Consider the following 23,353-nt stretch of genomic DNA (forward strand, 5'->3'; position numbering starts at 1 on the left):
TATCCGTCAAAACTTTTGCTGGTGTTCCTAGTCCAGTACCAATCGATTTGTCCATGAGCGATGGTATGTTTGTCCCTGCCATTTATCACCAGAGATGGGCTGAATCTAGTTGCGATATCCACAACGTGCAACAAGGGATGCTTGTTCCATACCATTAGGTGCATAGCCACTACATCATTAAATTCTCAGGCTAGTGGAAGACTCACAACAGAATGTGTTGGTGTCCTCTGATATTTGACACAAATGTCACATTGAGACGTAACTTGCTCAATAAGAGTTTCATATTCCCTATCGACTACTTCAGCATCCCTCAGCAGAGCTTTTCATTTCTGTAAAGAAGGATGTGCGAGTTGTCAATGTAATTTTCCAAATAACTTGCCTGTCAGCCAGACTCTTATCCCCTGAAGTCAACAATACTGCCTGAATTTCCCAATGAGAAACATCTGGTTTCCTCAATGGTATGCAGTAATGCCCTGATTGAGTGAATTGTAAATCCACGGCTTTCCCGAATACAAATGCTTTGTCATTTTCCATACATAGTTTCCTTTGTGCTGTCAGCAACTCCATCTCTGTATTGACATCTACGTATTCAGACGGTCTCAAAATTCAGCAACCATGGAGTCTTCCATTCTTTGCATCACTGCAAAGCTGCCTGTTTGTGACCTGATAGCAGCTGGAAACGACTACTTTCCCAAAAAATTTTTTTAGGGCAGCAGCCATTCGGTCTATAAGACAATCTGCTTCATGAAACTGAACCCCCGTCAGTACCAGAAGTCGGTCTATATGTGAAATCTGTGCACAATCCAGTAACTTGACTGCAGGCAGACTCGGGGATCTCTGGGTCAAATTTTTTCAATCTCGTATACAGCCTATCAAAGTCCACAATATATTCTCCATGGGCTGAGTGTCCGTCTTCTTAAATTTATCAAAAGTTGACCATGTTTCATAGGCTTTCAACAGATCATCTTTCTTGTAAATCCTACCCATAAATCAAAATCTAGGAGCTAATCCCTCTTCAGTATCCAAGATACCCACATCCAGCTCTGAAAATACTTTATTTCTAATCTTATTATTTCCCGGTAATGACAAAACCAAGGGCATAACTTGCTTCCTGTCGGATAACGAGGTAACTCAAGTCCACATTTCCACCTCATTTTTCCACTGGTCATACAGTTCAGATTCCAAAAGAACCAGTGGATAATCAAAGTTGGAGAATTTGCATTGGGCCTCAGCCATTTCACACGCGAGACCGCAGGAGCATTATTTTTGTCCGAAAAGAGAGAAAAAGAAATCTTATTCAGCTCCGCCACGCCACGCCCATCCACAGACCGATGTTAATCCTCTGCTACCATGTTATATTGCTAAGCAAGAATCTGGTAAAGGAGAAAGCTGGAGCCAATCTGTCTTCAGCAATGGTTTATTCACAAAACCCCAGTATAACATAAGTGCAGACCCTTCCTCACAGGTTCTTATATAATGTGCCCCAACCCTTCCCCAATTAGTATCAGTTGTTCTTGATCACAATTGGAGCATGCAGTCAATTGTCACAACATTTGCAACATTAACATTGCCCCTCCCACAGTGCAACGCTCCCTCTGTACTTCCCCTCCCACAGTGCAGAACTCCCTCAGTACTGCCCCTCTGACAATGCGGTGCTCCCTCAGTACTGCCCAACCACAGTACAGGGCAGTTCTGACCCACTAGATCCTTGGAATGGGCCTTTAACCCACAACCTACTAACTTGGTTGAGGGTGTTACCCATTCAGCCATGGCTGATACAATAAGGACAAAGGCGTGATGTCTTCCCCTCTATGGGCCTTGTGTTCCTGTGTGACAACATCATTCCCCTGGGTTGTGGATCCTCTTAAGAGTCAGTCACTCGAGTCTCTAATATCTGTTTACTACAGGTCCTGTGGAATGGGAAATCTCACTTAGAAGTGAGTCTGCCTGGAACGTATAAAGGACAGGCATGTGGCCTGTGTGGGAACTTCAACAACTACCCCCAGGATGACATGCGGATCCGCAGCGGGCAAATTGTTACCTCTGAAGCAACGTTTGGTAACAGCTGGAAGGTGGGTCCTGAGGACAAGTCTGATTGGAGTCTGGTGTGTGGGTGAGATCACAGCGACCAAATTTACACCTATCACGCGTGCTGAGTGTCAACTAGCTCGCCATCCCTAACAGAATAACCTTCATAGGGCAAGTAGGCAAAGATAGAATGCTTTCTATGCTTTCTTTAGATGGGGACAAGCTATCGTGGCAAGTGCAAGGTCACATTCAACCAAACCACAGGAAGAACGCGTATTTCTATAGCACCTTTCACCACGTCAGGATGTCCCAAAATGTATCACTCTTAATGTGCTCGCTGTTGCAACATAGAAAACTCACAATAACCGACAAACACCAGTGTGATAATGACCAGAGTGATGTTGGTTGAGGAATAAATATCGACCAAGGCACCAGGAAGAACCCCCCTGTTCTTCATTCAAAATAGTGTTTTGGGATTCTTACATCTACCTGAAAAGCTAACTGGGGCCTCAGTTTAATGTCTCATTTGAAGGAAGACACCTCCAAAAGGGGTTACAAGGGGAGGAGTTCCAGGCGAGAAAGTCATGACAAACACCCATGTCAAGATCTGACACAGTCACTCAATTTATCAGGACCTGAATACAACTGGCCTTCACACAGCGAGTGGCTCGGGTCTGGAATGCACTGCCTGGAAGTGTGGTGGAGGCAGGTTCAATCAAGGCATTCGAGAGGTATTAGATGATTATTTTAAATAGAAACAATGTGCAGGGTTACGGGAAAAAGGCAGGAGAAAGGCACGAAGGCATAATGCTCATTTGGAGAGCCAGTCCAGACACAATGGGCCAAATGGCCTCCTTCTGCATCGTACCAATTCTGTGAACAGTGCAGCACCGCCTGCAGATTGCACTTGTAGTGTCACACTTGATTATGTGCTCAAGACTCTGGCGTGGGACTTGATCCCACAACCTTATGACTCAGAAGTAAGACTGTTACCCATTGAGCTCCAGTTAGGAATGTCTGTAAGAGATTTGATGGGATGGCCAGTGACTATTTAACTTAGCAAGTGGAGAAAGTGTCAGACAGGCTCACAAGAGACCAGCGAATTCTGCAATGGAAACGGCAGCAGTATGGCAGATTATTCACCTGACGGCCCTGAGAGAACTCATGTCAACAATCAATATTGGCCCCAAGCACTGCTTTCACAGCCAATCTAATAGGGAATGGGGAAAACTGGCCAACAGCCCAAATTTAAAGGGATGTACCTATGTAAAGCAAGGGGCTGCTTTTGGGGGAAAATAATATTTCAAACTTTTAAAAAGCATCAGTCAGTTTTAAATATTTGACAGGTACAGCACGGGTTAGATACATAGTAAAGCTCCCTTCACACTGTCCCCATCAAACACTCCCAGGGACAAACTCAGCGTACGGAGTAAAGCTCATAAGTAGGTGTTCTGAGCTTTTAGGAGTGTTCCAATGAGGCTTACCCAATGCCCAGTAACCAACAGTTCAAACTGACAGTTGGATAGTTCAAATCTTGTAATGAAGACCAGTGTCCCATTTGTTTTCTTGATCATTGTTTATTGCTGTGCGCCAACATCGAATGCCTCCCTGTGACTGGACCTCTGAACCTCTCTAATTACCTTCTCTCCACTTCCCCGCCCCACCACCCCCACACTTCACCCACACCGGCCCTTCTCCATTTAAATTCCACTCCTTGTACCCTGCATTCCAGCACAGCACTAACCTGGGAATCTGTTTCTGATGCTGGTGGACTGTGTGTGCCCTTGATTGACAGTATCCTTAATTGTGTGTAACCCTCCCCAGGTGCGCAGTGAGAACGAGAGCAGGCCGCACTGTGCAGACGGAGAAGATATCAACCCCTGTAAACGGGCGGGTTACCGAGCTCGCAAAGAGGCTAATGCCAAGTGCAAGATCCTGAAGTCCAAGGTCTTTGAGCGCTGTCATGCAGTGGTGCCACCCGAGATGTTCTTTGGTTCCTGTGTGTATGACCTGTGTGCCTGCGGTTCAAATATCGATGACTGCTTGTGCGATGCTCTGGAGGCTTACGCATCTCAGTGTCGAGAGGCTGCGCTTGTCCTACACTGGCGATCACCAACACTCTGTGGTATGTTCATATTTGTCTACTTTGAATCCAGGGGCCCACATCCTTCTCCACAGACACCTCTCCTTTTAAACCCCCATCGCATTGAACTAATTCATGGTGGAACAGGAATTCAAGTTGGGTGACCATGGATTGTGTGTTCTCTCTGAATGACTGCTCATTCCACACTGAACAGGTAGTTCCTGTTCTCTGGGCCAATACCCATCAGTAACTGGCCTGAGATGAGCAAGCTCAGTTCACAAAACTTCATCACCTCTGATTGGGGCTGGATTCGGCTGCAGGTCATAGGGTGAAAGGTCAGTTTCTGACCATGTTAAACCTGACACTCAGTCGAGTCTGAGACAGAAACAGAAAATGCTGGAAAAACTCAGCAGGTCTAGCAGCATCTGTGGAGAGAGAAACAGAATTAACATTCCGAGTCCGTATGACCCTTCTTCAGAGCAGGTCTTCGAGTCTTCGAGTCTGAGACAGTTTTGGAGGCAGTCGGTGGGGGATGGGGGGATGTTGAACCATGTGAAGGGGCTGTGTGGCAGGACACAGATGTGTGACAGAGTTCAGCTCAGCTCCAGGACATCACTGCAGGAGTTCCTCAGGGTAGTGTCCTCGGCCCAACCATCTTCAGCTGCTTCATCAATGACCTTCCTTCCATCAGAAGGTCAGAAGTGGGGATGTTCGCTGATGATTGCACAATGTTCAGCACCATTCATGACTCCTCAGATACTGAAGCAGTCCATGTCCAAATGCAGCAAGACCTGGAAATATCTAGGCTTGAGCTAACAAGTGGCATCACACAAGTGCCAGGCAGTGACCATCTCCAACAAAAGAGAATCTAACCATCACCCCTTGACATTCAATGGCATTACCATCGCTGGTACCCCCACCATCAACATCTTGAGGTTACCATTGACCAGAACTGAACTGGACCAGCCATATAAATACTGTGGCTACAAGAGCCGGTCAGAGGCTAGGAATCCTGCAACAAGTAACTCACCTCCTGACTCCCCAAAGCCTGTCCACCATCTACAAGGCACAAGTCAGGAGTGTGATGGAATACTCCCCACTTGCCTGGATGAGTGCAGCTCCAACGACACTCAAGAAGCTGAACACCATCCAAGACAAAACAGCCCATTTGTTGGGCACCACATCCACAAACATTCACTCTCTCCACCACCGACGCACAGTAGCAGCATTGTGTACCATCTACAAGATGCACTACAGAATCTCACCAAGGCTCCTTAGACAGCACCTTCCAAACCCACGACCACCAGCATCTGGAAGGACAAGGGCAGCAGACACATGGGAACATCACTACCTGGAAGTTCCCCTCCAAGTTACTCACCATCCTTGACTTGAGTTTGGCTGGGTGGCAGGGTGCGGCCGGGTGGCAGGGTGCGGCCGGGTGGCAGGGTGCGGCCGGGTGGCAGGGTGTGGCCGGGTGGCAGGGTGCAGCCGGGTGGCAGGGTTGAACCATGTGAAAATGACAGAAGCAGAAAGTGGGGAAAGCAGTTCAGCGTAACAGAACGACCAGTTACTTTGTGAGTTACCTGCAGTGGGAGGGATACAAATAGTATAGGGAATTTCAATGATGAAGGAATACGAACATCTATCAGCAGTATTGGTGTATTAAAGGTACAAAACTAATAAGTGTGCTAATCGGACTGTGCTCTCTCCCTCCAGCGGTTGGTTGCCCTTCTGATCGTGGTTACGTGTTTGATGAATGCGGCCCTCCATGTCCAAAGACCTGTTTTAACAAAGATGTTCCCCTGGGAGTGATTGACGCTCACTGCTTCAAGCCTTGTGTCCCAGGCTGTCAATGTCCAGCCGGCCTAGTGGAACATGAGTCTCACTGTATAGCACCAGAGACCTGTCCCAAAATCATCTACGGGAACCTGTGATTCATACAGGCACAGACAGACACACGCACAGTGTCAAACACTGCTAGTACACTTGTAGTCAGTGTTTTACTGTATAAAGGTGAATAGGAGGAAAAGCAGAAAGGGACAGGCCAAGCACACATCCTGTAACGGCCTAAAACCAGCTAAAAGCAGAGAGAATGTAACTCTTCAAATATATGGATTCGTGAAGAGCGATGCGACTCTCTGTTCATCTGGTGATTGTATCTGTCATCTGGAGCGCTTCTGTTCATTTTCTACCTTCATTCAAGTCACCGTTTCTGAGCATCAAGACTCTCATTTTTGTTCACTATTATGTAAATTAGATTTTCAATATTTTTTGCAATTTTTAAGATTGGGGATCACAATCCTGTGGCAATATCCAATTAGGGACAGTCTAAGAGATTCAGTTTTCCTATAAAAGTTGAGAATGGAAACCTCAACATTCCTGAACTTGGTCACATTTTTAATCAGCCCAGACATATCCAGCACAGGTTAGATACAGAGTAATACTCTCCCTACATTGTCGCATCAAGCACTACTAGGGCAGGGGCAGCATGGGTTGGATACAGAGTAAACCTCTCTACGCTGTCTCGTCAAACATCCCAGAGCAGGAACAGCATGAGTTGAACACACATAGTAAAGCTCCCCATAGCCCTGTATCAATTCCAAACTAATCCCATTGTCTCCCTCACTCACCATATCCCTGTTCATAAATTGTTGATTCCACCAATTCCCTTTCTTTTGCTATAGAACATGACAGAATGAAAGATTGCTATGGAGGGGGCATGATCCCAACATTCATAGCAATAGTGAAAGTTCCCTGTTAATTCTGTGGGCCCTGTGGTTTTAGAGGATTTTAGCTTCCTCAAGAAATGCTGGAATACTCCCAGCTCAAGTTCTTACTTAAAAGAGAGAAGCACCTGAAATCATATGGACAAGGCCCGTGGAGGGAAATTGAGAAGGATGGATACTGAGAGAAAGGGAAGAATAAGTCCCCTATTTTTCTTCAAATAATATTGTGGAAACTATTACATAAACTTGGACAGACAGATGAGGCCTCAGTTTAATGTCGCAACTGAAAAACGGCGTCCTCGACAGTGCAGTACTCCCTCGGTACTTCCCTGGGAGTGTCAGCCTGGAGTGGTGCTTGAACCCAGGGCTTCTGACTCAGGCAAGACTGCTACCACTGAGCCACATCTGACACTATTAATGGCATGTGATATCCCTGAGCAGGTAGACGGATGTAGTTTATCAGTTGATTGAGTATCTTAACACAGGGTCTGTCCATTACTAAATGCAGTAGTTCACCTACATTGGAAAGGTACGTCCGTGTTCTACCATCATGGAGAGAGTGTCTCCTGCGATCTGGAGTTCAGATTTTAAGATGCAAAATTTATTTAAAGTTATTCTTTACTCACATAATCACTGAGGAATGTTAATACCTAGTGTACACTCTGCAATAAAACCACATTTTTTAGTCATTTGTTTGCTGATATTGTCTCTCAGTTTGTGTATCCATCGCTGAACAGGGACTGACCTCTCAATGTGCCCTTGAGCTGTCCAGAGTTTTACCTGGAAGACCCCTCTTTGTACAGGATTACAAAGAAACCATTCCCAAAACAGCACAAATGTTCTTACTAAAATTTTCCCCCTACAATTATTCACGCTAAACCCCACAGGCTATGCCTGGTCAAGCATGCTGCACATCAGGCCCTCATTCTTCATGTGAGAGTCTAGACCGGGAGTTGAAGGAATATCTCAGCTGATCTTGTCTCCACCCAACATCAGCACTTAACCACAGGAGATGTTCATTGTCTCTTTCGGACATGCTAAATCTCAGGAATTTATCATGAGAGACGGGATTTCGAAGTAAAATTAAGATTTTGTGGTAAAGCTTGAAATCTCAGGATTCTGCAGCAGGCGCTCTTAAAACACACCTTCCGTAGGTTACTGTGTCCTGCTTCCTCCCCCTGCCACCAACCTCAGGTAACCTGGCAAAAGCAACTCCTACTTTCCTGCTCTCAGCAGCCGTCAGCAGGGAACGCTGTAAAACAAAACTCTGCAATCGTGGCCCATTAAACAATAGGACTTCAAGTCCCCATTTCTGCCCCGTTTTATTTTTAGCTTTTCTTCGCTGGCTTTTGTTTTTCTCTTTTTCCTTGTGTATCTCTTATTTCCTTTGTTTTTAGATGGCTGTTAAGGATCCTGCCATTCACACCTCCTCTAGCCACACCTTTTGTGCCTTTATTTGTTCCATTACCACTCCCTTTGGCTTTGCACCATGGAACCTTTTGTCATTTAAACTTTCCTGCCCTCCACCTTATCATAGATCTTCCCATTTGTTCTCTCTTCCTCCCCCCGCGCCCCCCCCAACTCACTTGCTCAAAACCAATTACATGTCTAACTTTTTCCAGTTCTGGTGAAAGGTCATAGACCCGAAACATTGGGCTGAGTTTTTAATTAGGGGCCGGGATCCAGAAGTGGGGATTGGTTCCAGGTCCTAACCCCACAAGGCATGCTTTAGGTATGCCAACTGGGATTTCCAAAGCTGCAGCTAATTAAAGGCCAGGGAGCAGGCTTGTCATCCACTCAAGGACAATGGGCAGGCTCCTGATGCTGGAGGGCCAAGACCTCCCACATTGTGATAGGCAGCCCCACTGACATCGAGATGGGAACTACCCATCTGAAAAGAGAGAAGGCCAGGTAAGTTTTTCTCATCTTTTTAAAAAGACATAGCTACTGGGCCATGATCCTGGAGCAGCAAACCCCCCAGGGGACAGCCTGTGGGTGGGGGGGCTCCCTCCATCGCTAGCCATCCACACCCCCACCACCGCCCCCCAAACCCCATGACTTCCTGCCCTGAGCCCACCACATTGGCCTAGTCATGGTCTAGGCCAACACGGGTTGCCCACATTGCCAACTGAAAATCCCAGTGAACATGGGTAGGGGCCTTAATAGGCCCCTTAATTATCAATAATTGGTCTCAATAGGCTGCCCGTCAGGAAGTAGCAGCATCTCAGCCCGGAAGCCGGTGGCATCAAATTGCACACCTGCCCGCCTCTAACCCCGATCCCAGGTTAGTTTAAAAATCAAGGCCCCCAACCCTGTTTCTCCCTCCCACCAATGCGCTAGGTCGGAGTATTTCATGCTGTTTTTATTTCAGATTTCACCTCTCCATTCTCCAAATCCACGACCCCCTTCCTCTGCACAGTCATGAGTCTTGTCACCTCCATTCAGGTAAGAAGAAACCACCGAAAGCATCCAATTCCAATCCAGGAGCTTATTGCAATAACAGTGGTGGACAATATCCCTGGGTGTTTGCACCTTGCTCAGGAAGACTGCCTGGTCAGCTGGTTTTCTTTCCCTGGGTCCTAATGCCCTTTGTGTTTCACACACACACACACACACACATTAGAGGGCTGGGACGGTGAGTTATACAGATTATTTGAGGGTTGTGAATGTGTTAGAGAGTAATGGAGGGCTGGTGGTAGGTTATAGGGCAGGGACTACATCCCGTAGGCAGGCGCGCGCCCAACCCGATCAGGCGTAAAATAGAGTGCGATGATGTCAGGTGAGCGTCCCGATGTCACCGTGCACTCGCACAATATTTTGGTTTGTGTGCGCGCAAGAGAATCGGCAGCGTGCCCACTGACAATTAAGAGGCCTATTAAGGCCATTAAGCAATTCGTTAGAAGCTCTTTTTAGCTGCCTGTCCAAGCTTACAGTTGGCAAGTGGGCGAATCGGCCAGGTGTCCTTTGGATTTTTTAGCAAACCTCATCCACGGGCGGGATGAGGTTTCCAACATTAATTTTTTTTTTAATGTTTTGGCATAATTTTTATGACATTTATGTTCATGTCAGTAGTTCCTACGTTGGGACCGTTTTTTCACGTTTTCAAAATCTTTATTTTTGTTTTTACGATTCTTCAGTTCCCTGAGGCTTTCAGGGAGCTTTCAGTGCTCGCTCCCCCGCGCATGTGCAGCCTTTTGCACTCGCACTTCTCCCGCCCCCACCCCAGCAGCGCTGAGCTTCTCAGCACGCCTTTCACTGAGACTGGCTGGCTGTTAATTGACCAGCCAGCATGAAATCATGGTCGGGGGCCGATTGCGGGTGGTGGACTGTTCCCTGGGCCTGCCTGCCGTGCCCACCTGACGACCCGGAAACCCTGCCCATAGAATAATAACATGCCAACTTGTGTGATTATCCATAATCCAGTTGGAGCTTCAGGATCATTTTAAATTCTGGCTGTAAAGTCAGGTCAAATCAGCTCTGCCTTTTTATTTACAGTCCAACTGAAGAACATTAATGGGTTTATAGCAGTGCTGTTAGAAGATATTTGGTGACCTAGCAAAAGTATATCTTATCCTGTTTTAGGAGGTTTTTGTTAGTTTTCTATGTTAGTCAATAAAGAATATCGCCAGAAACCTGCTTCATTCACCAACTCCACCAGTGACACCAGGCAAGTATATATTTCGCATGGTTGGGGTTGCAGTTACAGTTCAAGGCCGAGGGAGACAGGAATCTTCACGTGGTCCTCCTCTTAAAGCAAGTTTTCTAACTTAGAACTAATGCTGTCAAGAAGGCTTCCGAACCCCAGCCTCCCAGTCCAAGCTCACTGGAAAATGGATTATCTCAGGCACCACAAAGTTGAAAAATAGGACCATCAACAAGAATATATCAGCTAGGCAGGTAAACATGATCCTCTGTCTGTTGAGACAAGAATGCAGAACTGATAACAGGCAGGACTTTTAAAAAGTTTTAGTAAAGCATTTTCAGACCGAGAATATTTTTGTAAAGAGCTCTGACCTGTAAAGATCATTTTTTTAAATTTGTTCTTGGGGGGGTGAGTGTTGCTAATAAGGGCAGCATTTATTGCTCATCCCTAATTGTCCTTGAGAAGATGGTGGTGAGCCACCTTCTTGAACCGCTGCGGTCCATCTGGTATAGGTACGCCCACAATGCTTTTTTCTGCAGCAGTTTGATACAACTGAGCGGTTTGCTAGGCCATTTCAGAGGGCAGTTAAGAGTCACCCACATCACTGTGGGTCTGGAATCCCATGTAGGGCAGGCTGGGTAAGAGCAGATTTCCTCCTCCTAAAGGACGTTAGTGAACCAGATTGTTTTTTATAATAATCCGATGGTTTCATGATCATTAATGAGACTAGCAATTTATTCCAGATTTATTAAGTAATTTAATTTAAGATGCCCCAGTTGCTGTGGTGAGATTTAAACTCATGTCTCTGAAACATTAGTCTGGGACTCTGGATTACTAGTCCAGTAACATTACCATTATACTATTGTGTCCACATCAGCTGTGTCTCAATTGATAGAACTCTCATCTCTGAGTCAGAAAGTTGTGGGTTCAAGTCCCCCTCCAGGATTTCGGAATGAAAGTTAAGTCACTCCAGTGAAGTGCTGCATTGCCAGAGGTGCTGTGTTTTTAATGAGATGTTAAACCAGGGCATGTTTGTCCTCTCAAGCGCACATACAGGATTCTGTGATACTATTTCAAAGGACAGCAGTGGAGTTATCCCTGGTGTCCTGACTAATATGTAACCCACAATCACCATTGCTGGTCATTGTCACGTTGCTGTTTGTGGGAGCTTACAATGTGCAAATTGACTGTTGCATTTTCTACATTACAACACTTCAAAAGTACTTCATTGGCTGTAAAGTCCTGTGGTCATGAAAGACATTGTAAAAATGCAAGTTGTCCTCTTTGGCAAGGCTTATAAACCATTTGTCAATCTGCATTGGTTTAGGTTAGGAAAAAAAACAGCTATTCAAGTTTTTACACAAAATCATCTGATTTTTAAGAATGTCTGTCTTGATTTATGAGAAGTTGGTGTTGGCATGCCCACTCTTTAAATTTTATTCCCTTTCCTGTTGAGGTGGCGATAGTAAAGGGTTCAACTAGTGCAGAAAGCTCAATTAATTTGACAAGCTCAATTACCTCAACTAACCTGATGCCTCGGATTATAGCTAAAGCTAACAGGCTGTTGGGTTATATCAATAGCAGCATTCAGCATAAATTAAAAGGCACCATTTTGGCACTGGTCACATCACTGGTTCAGCTTCAACTAGAGTTTTGCTCCAGTTCTGGGCGTGAGAGAGGGTTCAGAGAAGATTCACGAGCATGGTCCCAGGGATGGGGGACTTCAGTTACGAAGAAAGATTGGAGAATTTGGGACTGTTTTCCTTGGAGAAGAGAAGGTTGAATGGAGGTTTGGTAGAGGCATTCAAAATCACGAGGGGTCTGGACAGGGTAGATAGAGAAAAACAGTTTCCATTGATGGAAGGATCAAGAACCAGAGAGCACATATTTAAGGTAACTGGCAAATGAAGCAATGGCGACATGAGGAAAATCTTTTTCACACAATGAATGGTTAGGATCTGGAATGCACTGCCTGAAAGTGTGGTGGAGGCAGGATCAGTTGAGGCTTTCAAAAGAGAATTGGATCATTATCTGAAAAGGAAAATTTTGCGGCTACTGGGGGAAAAGGCGGGAGAGTGGCACTAGATGAATTGTTCCATCAAAGGAACCACTCGATCTTACTGCCAATGTGAATCTTCTTCCCCTGTGCCAGGCAATTGCCATCTCTTTACCCACTGGATAGTAGCAGGTGCCTGGCACCTGCCCGGTATGTAGGTGTATAGTTCTCTCCAGAGGACAATCTCTGCCCAGAGTGCCCCTCAGTGTGTAAGTAAACCCACAACTTGCCAATGTAGTTGCATCAAAGTTCTGAGGTCTTCTGACCTCCTCCCTTCCCAAGGCAGCTCCCTCTCCTGCCGCATGCTCCACTTTAGTCAACTGATTCACTGACTCAAATAGCAAAGGGGGGATTTTAAAAAGTCCGTTTAAAAAAGTTCAGCCAGAACGGAACTGTCCTGAGAGGTGGAATACATGTGAAGAAATCTGAGATGGCTCCTTCGGAGGGAGGAGTGGAGGAGACAACAAATCCTCGTCGGGTATGTGGGGCTGCCAACCTCCCAGATCTTCAAAAGACATTTCTTCTTGACTATTCTAGGCATGGATACACAGTGCAGATTTGTCAAGGCCCTGCACATGTCTGACAGCGTAGCAGCTTCTGAAAGACCTTCCTGAATTCAGTGTTGAAGGCTGTGTAGATGATGGGATTGACGGCACTGTTTACATATCCCAGCCATGTGACCACACTGATCAGCATGGAGCCAATGGTGCAGGCCTCGCACAAAACCTTCATGATATGAACGACAAAGAATGGAGTCCAGCAAGCGAGGAACAATCCTGAGGAGAAAAAATACAGGCACTTAAATCAAATTATTCTCTCTAAATTGGTTCATCCCCAATTCCCAGAGGATGGAAGCTCAGTGTTTATGATCCCCAAACACTCCATCCCCTGCCACCACTCCGTCCCCAGTCTCTTTCTCCCCCATCACTCTCTTCAATGTCACTCTCCCTCCCTTTCACCCTGCTTCCTTCACTCTCCCTCCTGCCTGTCCAGTCTAACTCAACCCCCCTTCCTCAATTGCTTCCACAACCACCTCTATCATTCTCTCCCCACTTGCCTTCACTCTTGACCAGACCTCCTCACTCTCCCCACTGGCCCTCATTCATGCCCCAGCCTCCCTTACTCATGACCCAGATCACCTCACTTTCTCCCTCCCCACACCCCTTACACGCTCCCCACCTCAATCCAGCCCCCTCACTCTCACCGCAGCCCCCTCATTCTCTCCACACATCCCTCACACCCTTTCTGCACCCCCTCATTCTCTCCACAACCTCTCACACCCTCTGTGCACCCCCTCATTCTCTCCAAAACCCCCTCACTCTCTCCCCACCTCCTCACTCTTTCTCCCCACCCCCTTACTCTTCCCCCCGCTCTCTGCCCCACTCTCCCCCCACCCTCCTTCACTCTCCCCCCACCCTCCTTCACTCTTTCCCCCCCAAGCCCTCCACTCTCTCCCGCTCCCCCGATTCTCTCCCCCTCCCTCACTCCACCCAATCTTGTCACTCTCTGTCCCCTTACTCTCCTCTACCCCCTCAGCCTCTTCCCCCAACCCCACTACCCCCACCCATCATTATCTGTCCTCCCACTCTCTCCACACCTCCCTCATTCTAACCACAGAGCCCCTCACTTTTGACCCAACCCCCCCTCATTCTTGCCCCAGCACCCTTGGCTCTCTCCCCACCCACCTCGCCCCACCCCTTACCCTCTCCCCACCCCGCTCTCCCCACCCCTCACTCTCTCACATCCCCTCTCGCCCCACCCCCTTCGCTCTCACCCCGCCCCCTCTCTTCCCCCATCCCCTCACTCTGTAGCTCCCCCCCCCAACCCCACCCCTCACTCTCTTCCCCCGTTCACTCTCCACCCCTACCCTCTCTGTGACCTGCCCATCCTCGCTATCTCAGTTCACACATGAAGTCTGGCTGTTTTGGGTAATGTCTCTGCTGCCCATCCCGTAGAGCCGTGTTGCAGCATGAGCACCCACCTACTACAATCGGTAGGACTTTCATTGCTTTCCTCTCACGTCCATTGACTCTGCGGCTTCTCCCGAGGGCCCCTTTCCCCAGGCCCTGACGGGACACGAGTCCATTCTCCTTTGGGGTTCCCACCTTTGCTCCTTCTGGTGTTTCCACGTCTGACGTGTTATCGAGCTGCGTCGTTATTAAGTCACTTTTAGGAATGTTCTTAGCTGCAGTGGGGCTTAGGTTTGGCACCAAGTATTTAACCACTTGCCTCTCGCCCTTGCTGGGCCTGAGCTTGAAGGAGAGCTGGTGTTCCTGGGCCGGGAGTGTTGTTATCCGGCTCTCCCCCCAGCGTTTGAGGCCCCGGAACATTCCATAGTACAGGAGCAGCATAATCGGACATGGGACAAAGAAGGAGCAGATGGAGGAGTAAACCACAAAAGTGCCGTTCTCCAGTTTACAATCTGTCACATCTCGGTTAGGAACATTGTTGAGCCCAAAGATAACTGGAGAGGCCACCCCAAGAGACAGAAGCCAGGTGGCTATGATGAGAACCAGCTGGCGTCCACTGAAATGGTTTCTGTTGTACTTCAGGGGTACAATCACAGCAATGTACCTGCACAAGAGACAGAGGCATTGAGCAAAAGTAGATCAGCAAGTTTGTCAGAGGAATCGAAGTAAGTTCCAACAGTTCAAATTGGCCAGTTTACATTCTGCTGCGACCAATGACCATTGACTCTAGGCCCAGGTGTGATCTTTGACCCACTGGTATTTTGTACACTGGACACACCATAACACACTCAAAGACAAGATCTGGTGTTTGATGGGCCCTGTCTCTGTCTAGTGGTTCTGACGTGCACGTAGACGGAGTTAATGCCACATTTCCAGTGATATTACCTGCTCCGGAGCAGCTCCCAGAGACTTCTAGACCATCATTTCAAGCCACTTCACTCAACCAACTCTCTTGGTTTGGCTGCTTTCCAATATACATCAGACAGAAGCACAGATGAAGCTACATGCTTGTCCCAAGACCAAGGTTAAAGAGCTCTACCCCTAAGATTCCCCGCACTTAGGGCTGTTTGGTCTATACATTCACGTGATCCTCTTAACAGTAAGAAATGGTTTAACTTACAATTACTACATTCCTCCCCCTTTAATTTTGTTTTACCTTCTTATTTACAAAAAACATCAACGCATATTATACGCAATTATATATAGTTCATGCCATTATAAATTTAGCCTTTGAGGAGGTTTTCAGACTCGGGTGGACGATGTAAATCTACAGCTGGAGGTTTTTCCATTGGATCACCTTACATAGGAACGGCAGCTTCTGGGACATCCCTAGACGATGGCAGTTCATAATTATTTACTTCAACAGAGTCATCTAGTATGTCTATTCTTTGTTGATCTAGTACCTCAGGGGCCGAAGTTTTGACTCCAATTTCAGGTGGATTAACTGGTTGTTGGAGAGTTTCTCGACTTTCGAGATGATCCACATATTTCCTAACAATCCTGTTTTCCACTTCTACCTGATAAGATAAAGGCCTTGTTTCAGAGACAATTGTACCAGGGACCCATCCCGGTCCAGTTGCAAAATTTCATACAAAATCTCTCCCACAGTAAACTCTTGCTCTTTACTGTGAACATCATGATTCACTTTCTGACTGCCCTGGTTTCTCTCCACCTACCCCTCTAAATTAGGGAATACTAGATTCAATCTTGTATGAAGTCAGTGCTTCATTAACAATTCTGAAGGGTTCTGGACACTTATTCTACTGGCTTTTCAGCTTTGATTTTGACTTTTATTTTTGTGTTTGCCACAGGGTTTTGTCTCACCTTTCATTTTAATTTCACAGTCGACCAAATTTCTCTCTGGTGTAATCTTAACTTGAGTTCAGTTCAGGGGTTGAGGTACCCATTTGCATTTTGGAAAGTTCCATGGCTTTTCCTTCTAATGCCTCCTTAGTCTCTATCAAGTGATTCTTCAGTTCTTCTGTCTCTTGTTTGTGTCTTTTGGTTTCCTCTTGGAACATTGAACATTGTTGGGTTTTTTTCGTCCAACTGTTTCTTCAGTTGGTCCAGAGTGGCACTGTATTCGTTTCGCTGCTTTTCATGATTTTCCCATGGAGCCAACTCTGACCTGAGGGATCCTTGCATCCCCTGTAAAGGTTCTTCGGTTCTTCTATCTCATTTCAAAAGACACCATCATATTTCCTTGTCAACCCAGGATTTATTCCTGTCCTGGCCCGAAAAATTCCTAACCAATTTAGTTTGATTTCCTTCAACCAATCACAGCCCAGAAGGCTAGGTCCTTCTCCTGTTACAACAATTATTGGCAGCTGAGCTGTCTGTTGTCTGTATGATACAGGTACAGAGGTGATGCCTTTCACTTGCTTTGCTTCTCCTGTATATGTTTTTAACTAAGCGGTGATTTTCTCCAAACTTAATGGCTGAGTACCTTCTCTGAGGTATTTAAAGATGTTTTCTCCCACCACTGTGAACGATGCTCCTGTGTCTACCTCCATGAGCAGAGGCTTTCCATTTAGTTGTAGTGTAACAATGATTGGTTCAGTTTTCCTGGCCTTCAGATTGTGTAGGGAATAAACATCAGCCTCAGTAACTTCTGACTCATCTATGTTGTGCACTTCATTTAACTTGACTTGCTGTCTGGCTGCCTGGATCGAGTTCTGCACTGTTTAACAACATGCCCTTTTTGTGGCAGTAGTGGCATTCTGCCTCTTTGAATCTATAGACTTTGGGTGCATGATTTCCCCCACAATGGTGACACTTCAACTTCTGGGTTACTGGTGAGTTGCTTCCATCATTTCTTTTTGCTTTTCTAGTGTTAGGGACCGTGTCCCGCTTCGCAATAGCCTCCCTGATCTTTGCACCATGCCCAGCAGCAAAACAATGCCATGTTGCACACTCTGCAAAGCCTGAAAATCCCTCTCAGCACTCTCCATTGCTCGCACTATCTCCATGGCACGCTTCAGGTCTATCTCAACTTCTGCAAACAAACGGCGCTGAATAGCATCATCGGTCGTCGTTTATGCCGCAAACTAAACAATCTTGCAACAAGTCGTTTAAAGCATCACCGAAGTCACAGTGCTCTGTTAATTGTTTTAACTTTGCGATCGACTCACTGGGGGCTCTTACTCAAGAATTAAACTCGAATCTTTGCATGATCCTTAAGGGTCTAGGCTGAAAATGCCCTTTCACGAGGTCGACTAGCTTGGTGAAGGATCTGGAGTTTGGCGCATTTGGAGCTGTCAAGCTACGGATTATACTATAGGTTTTGCTCCCGCAGACACTTAGGAGAATTATCTTCTGTTTCTCCTCCGCAGTTATTTCGTTATCTACAAAGTAGAAATCTAATCACTCAATGTATTGACTCCAGTCTTCGACAGATGAGTCATACGGGTCAATTCTGCCGAAGAGAGGCATTGCTGGTGAGTATACTTCTTTTCTTCCCTTAAAATCGAAATACTCACAGTCGCAAGCCGAGGTGCTGCATCAACACTATTTATCCTCGTCGCCAATTATAATAAACTTGGAAGTGCAGGACAGGTTTCTTGTAAGAAACAGTAAACTTTATTTATAGACTCCTGATGAGGCTACATGCTTATTCCAAGACCAAAGCTAAAAAGCTCTACCCCTAAGATTCCTCACGCTTAGGGCTGATTAGTCTATACAGTCACGTGATCCCCATAACAGTAAGAAATGATTTAACTTACAATTACTGCAATAAATACTCAGTCTTCATTTTCTAAAGAAAGGCACTCTAACCTATTCAATTTTACTTGATGCAGCCTCTCAGTTCTGGTATCATTTTATTGAATCTTTTTTGTACCTTTTACATCCTTTTTATAATATGGAGACCAGAATAGGGGCTGATCAGTTTACAACCTATATTAATGACTTGGACAAATTGACAAAGATCTAGGTTTGCTGATGATACAAAGGAAATGTAAGCTGTGAGGAGGACACAAAGCAGCTACAAAGAGATCTTGCGTTATCTGGTGATCATTCACTGAACCACAGCAAAGTGCATTGATTTTTTCTTGCTATCTGTAGGGTGAGGAGGCCGATCCCAAGTCTACCTCAGCTAAAACAGGAATCAAACCCTGTGCTGTTTGCATTAATCTGATCAATAAGCTAGCTGTCTAGCCACCTGAGCTAGCTTGTCTGGAGGCATTATAATTAAGGTTCACTAGATTGGTCCCTGTGATGAGAAGCTGAGTAAATTGGGACTATACTCTCTGGAGTTCAGAAGAATGAGTGGTGACTTTGTTGAAACATACACGATTCTGAAGGGCATGATAGGGTAGACATTGAGAGGCTGTTTCCCCTGGCTGGGGAACCTAGAATATGGGGCCACAGTTTAAGGATAAGAGACAATCTTTTAGGACTGAGTTGAGGAGAAATTTTCTCACTCAAAGGGTTGTGAATCTTTGAAATTCTTGACCCCAGAGGGCTGTGGATGCTTTATTGTTGAATATATTCAAGGCTAAGATAGATGTTTGGTCTCTCGGGGAATCAAGGGATATGGGGAGTGGATGGAAAGTGGAGTTGAGGTCAAGGATCAGCTGTGATCGTATTGAACAGTGGAGCAGACTTGAGGGACCAGATGGTCTATTCCTGCTCCTATTTTTTAATGTTCTCAATTGCTCACAGCACCCCCTAGTGTGGTCAACCAAGGTTCTATACAAGTTTAACATAACCCCTCTGCTTTTCAATTCTATCCCTCTAGAAATGAGCACCAGTGTTTGTTTATTTTTAATGGCTGGTTTCGGCAATTTGTGTATCTGAACCCTTAGATCTCAGGTAAAAGCAAAATACTACGGATGCGTATTCCAGCATTTTCTGCTTTTAACCCCGGATCTCAGGGTTCCTCTATCCCATTTAGACACTTATTTTTCAAGGACTATGTGCCCTCCTTGTTCTTCCAACAAAATTGTTCCATCTGGCACTTCTCTTTACTGAAATTCATTTGCCAATTATACACCCACTCTCCAAGTTTATTACTGTCTTCCCATATTGTGTTGTTAACCTCCTCTGTATTAACTACCCCAATTTGGTGTGTTATCCACAAGCTTTGAAATTGTAATTCTGATTCCTGTGCCCAAATTGTTTATGTAGATGGTGAAGAACAGTTGTCCCAGCAATGATCCTTGTAGAATACCAATTCCCATCTTCTGCCAACCTGAATCTTTAAACCCTAATCTGTTTTGTGTTCTGCTTGCTATCCATTCTGCTGCTTGTCCACAGACTCCACATGTTCTGACCTTTGTCATATATCTACTATGGTATACCTATTGAAAGATTTTTGTAAATCCAAATATATTACCTCTACTATATTACCCTTATCTACCTTTTGTTACTTCTTCAAACAATTCAATAAATTTGGTCAAGTATAACTTTTACTTTTAGAATCCATGTTGACTACTCTTTATTATATTATCAGATTCTAGATGTTTTTTCTATTACATCTTTGATCAAGAATTCCATTGTCTTTCCTACTACTGACATTAAGATAATTGGTGTATAGTTTCCTGGACTGTTCTATCTCCCTTTCTATATATAGGAATAACATTAGAGTCCAACGATGCATTCCATCCAGACAAGGGTTTTTTTCATTTCTAAGTTGGATTAGTTTATCAATCACCCCTCTTCCCCCCGCCTTTCTATCTTAAATGTCTTCATATTCTTTTGATATCTAATGGCCACTTTATTAATCTCCCTGGTAAATATGGGGGCAAAGTAAATATATTTCTGTCTTTCACTGTCATTGCCTGTGAGTTTATTTTATGCACCCCTTAGTGGCCAAAATGTTTATTCTGATTTTTCTTTTGTTGTTTATGAGTCTGTAGAATACTTTACTTCTATCCTTTGTAATTTAATTTTGTAGTTTCTTTGCCTTCCTGTTTGCTTTTTTTTTAACTTCTTTCCTAACCATTTCATATACCCTTTTTGTCACTCGATGCACTTAATGTTTGTCTTTTTCTTGAGTTTCAATTTTGCTCTAATCTCTTTATTCATTCATTACTAGTTAGTTTGTTCATACATTTGGGTGGACTCTATCTCCTGGGCTGTTTTGATGTTTCCCATTACCATTCTATCTGGATGTTTGTCAGTATGATTTTCCCAGCTTACTTTCAAAAGTTCCATTCTCATTCCCTAAAACTCAGCTTTCTTCCATTTTATTGCTTTGGTCTTTGTCTTACTTACATTCTTCTCAATCTTTATCTGAAAAATTATTTAGGGAACCTCAGAGAACTAAAGCTTTTTGGAATGGATCGTTGGGCTCTAATGTTATTCCTGTATATAGAAAGGGAGATAGAACAATCCAGGAAACTATACACCAATTTATCTTAATGTCAGTACCAATTGCTGTTTAAAGAAACATTGAAATTTAAGGGGATGCTGACAGAATAGGGGACAAAACCTTCACACCTATCAATAGGCTCAGCAGCCGCCTCAACCTGGAACTTACTGGAGACAGGTTCTGTGGAGTGAGACTGATGGGAGATGTGAATGCTGATACGAACCTGTCCACACTGATTGCACAGAGGTTGAAAATGGAGGCTGTGCAAAGCATCACATCCATTGTCATTAATACATCACACAGGAAGATGTTCAGAGTCCAAATCCCACCCTGAAACTGGAGAAAAGCAGATGCATTGAGTTTGAGACAACACCAGTAACACAAATACAGCCAGTGGGACCTCATACTAACACAAGAAGTGATTGAGATAACATGACAAGTGATTATCCAAAATAGAGACATGGCTACTTAAATCAGAAAGCTGCAGCCATGAGCTGACATTCCATAAGCCTGGTTCTTAAAACAGGGTTGGAAAGAATGCTTCTTCATGGAACCTTCTGGAGTGGGAAGGTGGGTAAGACCATTACAGGCGTGGTGGCTGGTGGACATTAGGAACGCTCCAGGTTGGTGGGATCTCAGCAGTTTAAACATCAACCACTGGCCAAGACCCTTCTAGATTGCATTCCATGCTCTTGAAAGTTGGAGGTTCCTCAGTGTCCACCCATGCCCTGCGCATAACATGGAGGGCCCTTGTGCAAGACCCTTGATCAATGGTCAGTGTCTGAAGAAAGTACAGTTAACAGGTCAAAAGGCCAGGAGACAATCAAAATTGTTGCTGGAGATAGAAGGCATTGAGGGATAAGGTTGTCAGGGAGAATTGGAGAATATGGGGAGAACGTGAATAGGTTGGAAGGGGATATTGGAGAGAAGGTGGGTGAATGGGGTTGAAGTGTGCGGTGATAGTTGGGATTGAGGAATATGGAGAGATGAGGCTGGGATTGAAAGATCCAATAAGAATCTGGATAGGTTAAAATGATCTGTGAAACATCTTTGACCAGGTGGACATTTTCTGTTCTGAAAACTTCAGTATTTAAATGCACCAATCATTGGCTACAAAGCCAGTGTAGAGGGAGCTTTAGTCTATATCCAACCTGTGCTGTACCCACCCTGCAAGTGTTTGATGGGACAGTGCAGAGGGAATTTTACTCTGTATCAAACCCATGCTGCACCTGCCATGGGAGTGTTTGCTTGAATCAGTGTTGAGGAAGCTTTACTGTACCGTACCCATGATAGACATAATCAAAGCTACAGCGACTGGTTGAGAGAACACCCAAGGACATTGCATAGATGTATGTTTATTGAAGGTTGAAGCCTTTAAGTATACCTGCCATTTAGCAAAGAATAACTGACCTCTCACCAGCTCTAGTAGTCATGGCATATACATGGCTGCTTAAAGGGAGGTGATTAAATTCTCTCTTGTTGCAGATGGTCATTGCATGGATCTTGTGTTGCATGAATATTACTAGCCAGTTATCAGCCCAAGCCTGAATATTGTCTAGGTCTTGCTGCATGTGGGGTCAAACTGCTTCAGTATCTGACGAGTTACAAATGGAACTGAACACTGTGCAACATCCCCACCTCTGACCTTATGGTGGAGGGAAAACCATTGATGAAGCAACTGAAAATGGTTAGGCCTATGACACTGCCCTGACGAGCCCGCGTGGATTATTTAATTGGTGAGTATGAGAAATCCCTACCTCAGTATACACATAGAGCGGCAGGACAAGGACAGCAAGAAGCAAATCTGCTACGGCCAGGCTGACTATGAAGTAGTTTGTCGCTGTCTTCAAGGATCTCTCAATAAACACGCTGAGGCACACCAGGACATTGCCTAGGATGATGGCTACTATTAGCAGGACACCAAACACGAGGGCAAGATAATTGTACTGAGAGCTGTCAATCTCATGGGTTCTATTCACTGTCCCATTGAACATGGTGAAGTGACCAAATAGTCACCACTCACTCCACACTTCAGGACAATCTGAAAAAAAAGCAAAGGGCTTGAGTCATGTTAGGGTAACGCACACTGGGGCTACACACATTGGATTATGCACATTAGGGTAATGCACATTGGGGTCTCACATGGCCTCCAGTGGTCTGAAGGCAACAACTTATCAAAAGATCAGAGGGTGGAATCAGATAGAGGACCTTTGTCCAATGCATGCCATTTCTGAATACCAGTCCAAGCATCTACAGCTTTCAGCATCCCCCCAAACAGATAGACAGAACATGAGCTAGTGTCTGATATGAAGGTCATCCAGAGAATGCAGAGCATAACTACCAAGTGTTGGAGTGCTGCCTCTCCCCATTCAACAGGCAGTGATCTATCAACTGAACAATCAGTTCATCTCCCACCTTGGCTGACCTGGTGAGGGTGAGGTCAGTGAAGTCCATCAGGCCCATTTCCAAATGTGCAGATGGTAAAGGCTGCACATTTCTAATCACCAATACTCCATTTACCCTGGGACCTTCCG

General features: G+C 45.3%; 2 protein-coding genes across 2 annotated transcripts in view; one reads left to right on the plus strand and one right to left on the minus strand.

Moving 5' to 3' along the window:
- Positions 1-7,526, plus strand: part of kcp (kielin cysteine rich BMP regulator) — a 129,591-nt gene extending 122,065 nt beyond the window's left edge. The window contains exons 53-55 of the mRNA XM_078552899.1: positions 1,908-2,072; positions 3,853-4,153; positions 5,828-7,526. Of these exons, the coding sequence (XP_078409025.1) occupies positions 1,908-2,072; positions 3,853-4,153; positions 5,828-6,045 (684 nt within the window). The 3' untranslated portion in view covers positions 6,046-7,526. The remainder of the gene's footprint in view (positions 1-1,907; positions 2,073-3,852; positions 4,154-5,827) is intronic.
- A 5,069-nt stretch (positions 7,527-12,595) lies between these two features.
- Positions 12,596-22,813, minus strand: drd4-rs (dopamine receptor D4 related sequence). The gene is made up of 4 exons (XM_078552900.1): positions 22,577-22,813; positions 21,043-21,155; positions 14,518-15,110; positions 12,596-13,312 (listed from the first exon to the last, which is right to left on the minus strand). The coding sequence occupies exons 1-4, from the start codon at positions 22,811-22,813 to the stop codon at positions 13,098-13,100; spliced, it is 1,158 nt and encodes a 385-aa protein (XP_078409026.1). The 3' UTR covers positions 12,596-13,097.
- Between the last annotated feature and the right edge of the window lie 540 nt (positions 22,814-23,353).

The sequence above is a fragment of the Cetorhinus maximus genome, chromosome 12 (assembly GCF_964194155.1).
Source record: "Cetorhinus maximus chromosome 12, sCetMax3.hap1.1, whole genome shotgun sequence".
Classification (NCBI taxonomy): Eukaryota; Metazoa; Chordata; class Chondrichthyes; order Lamniformes; family Cetorhinidae; genus Cetorhinus; species Cetorhinus maximus.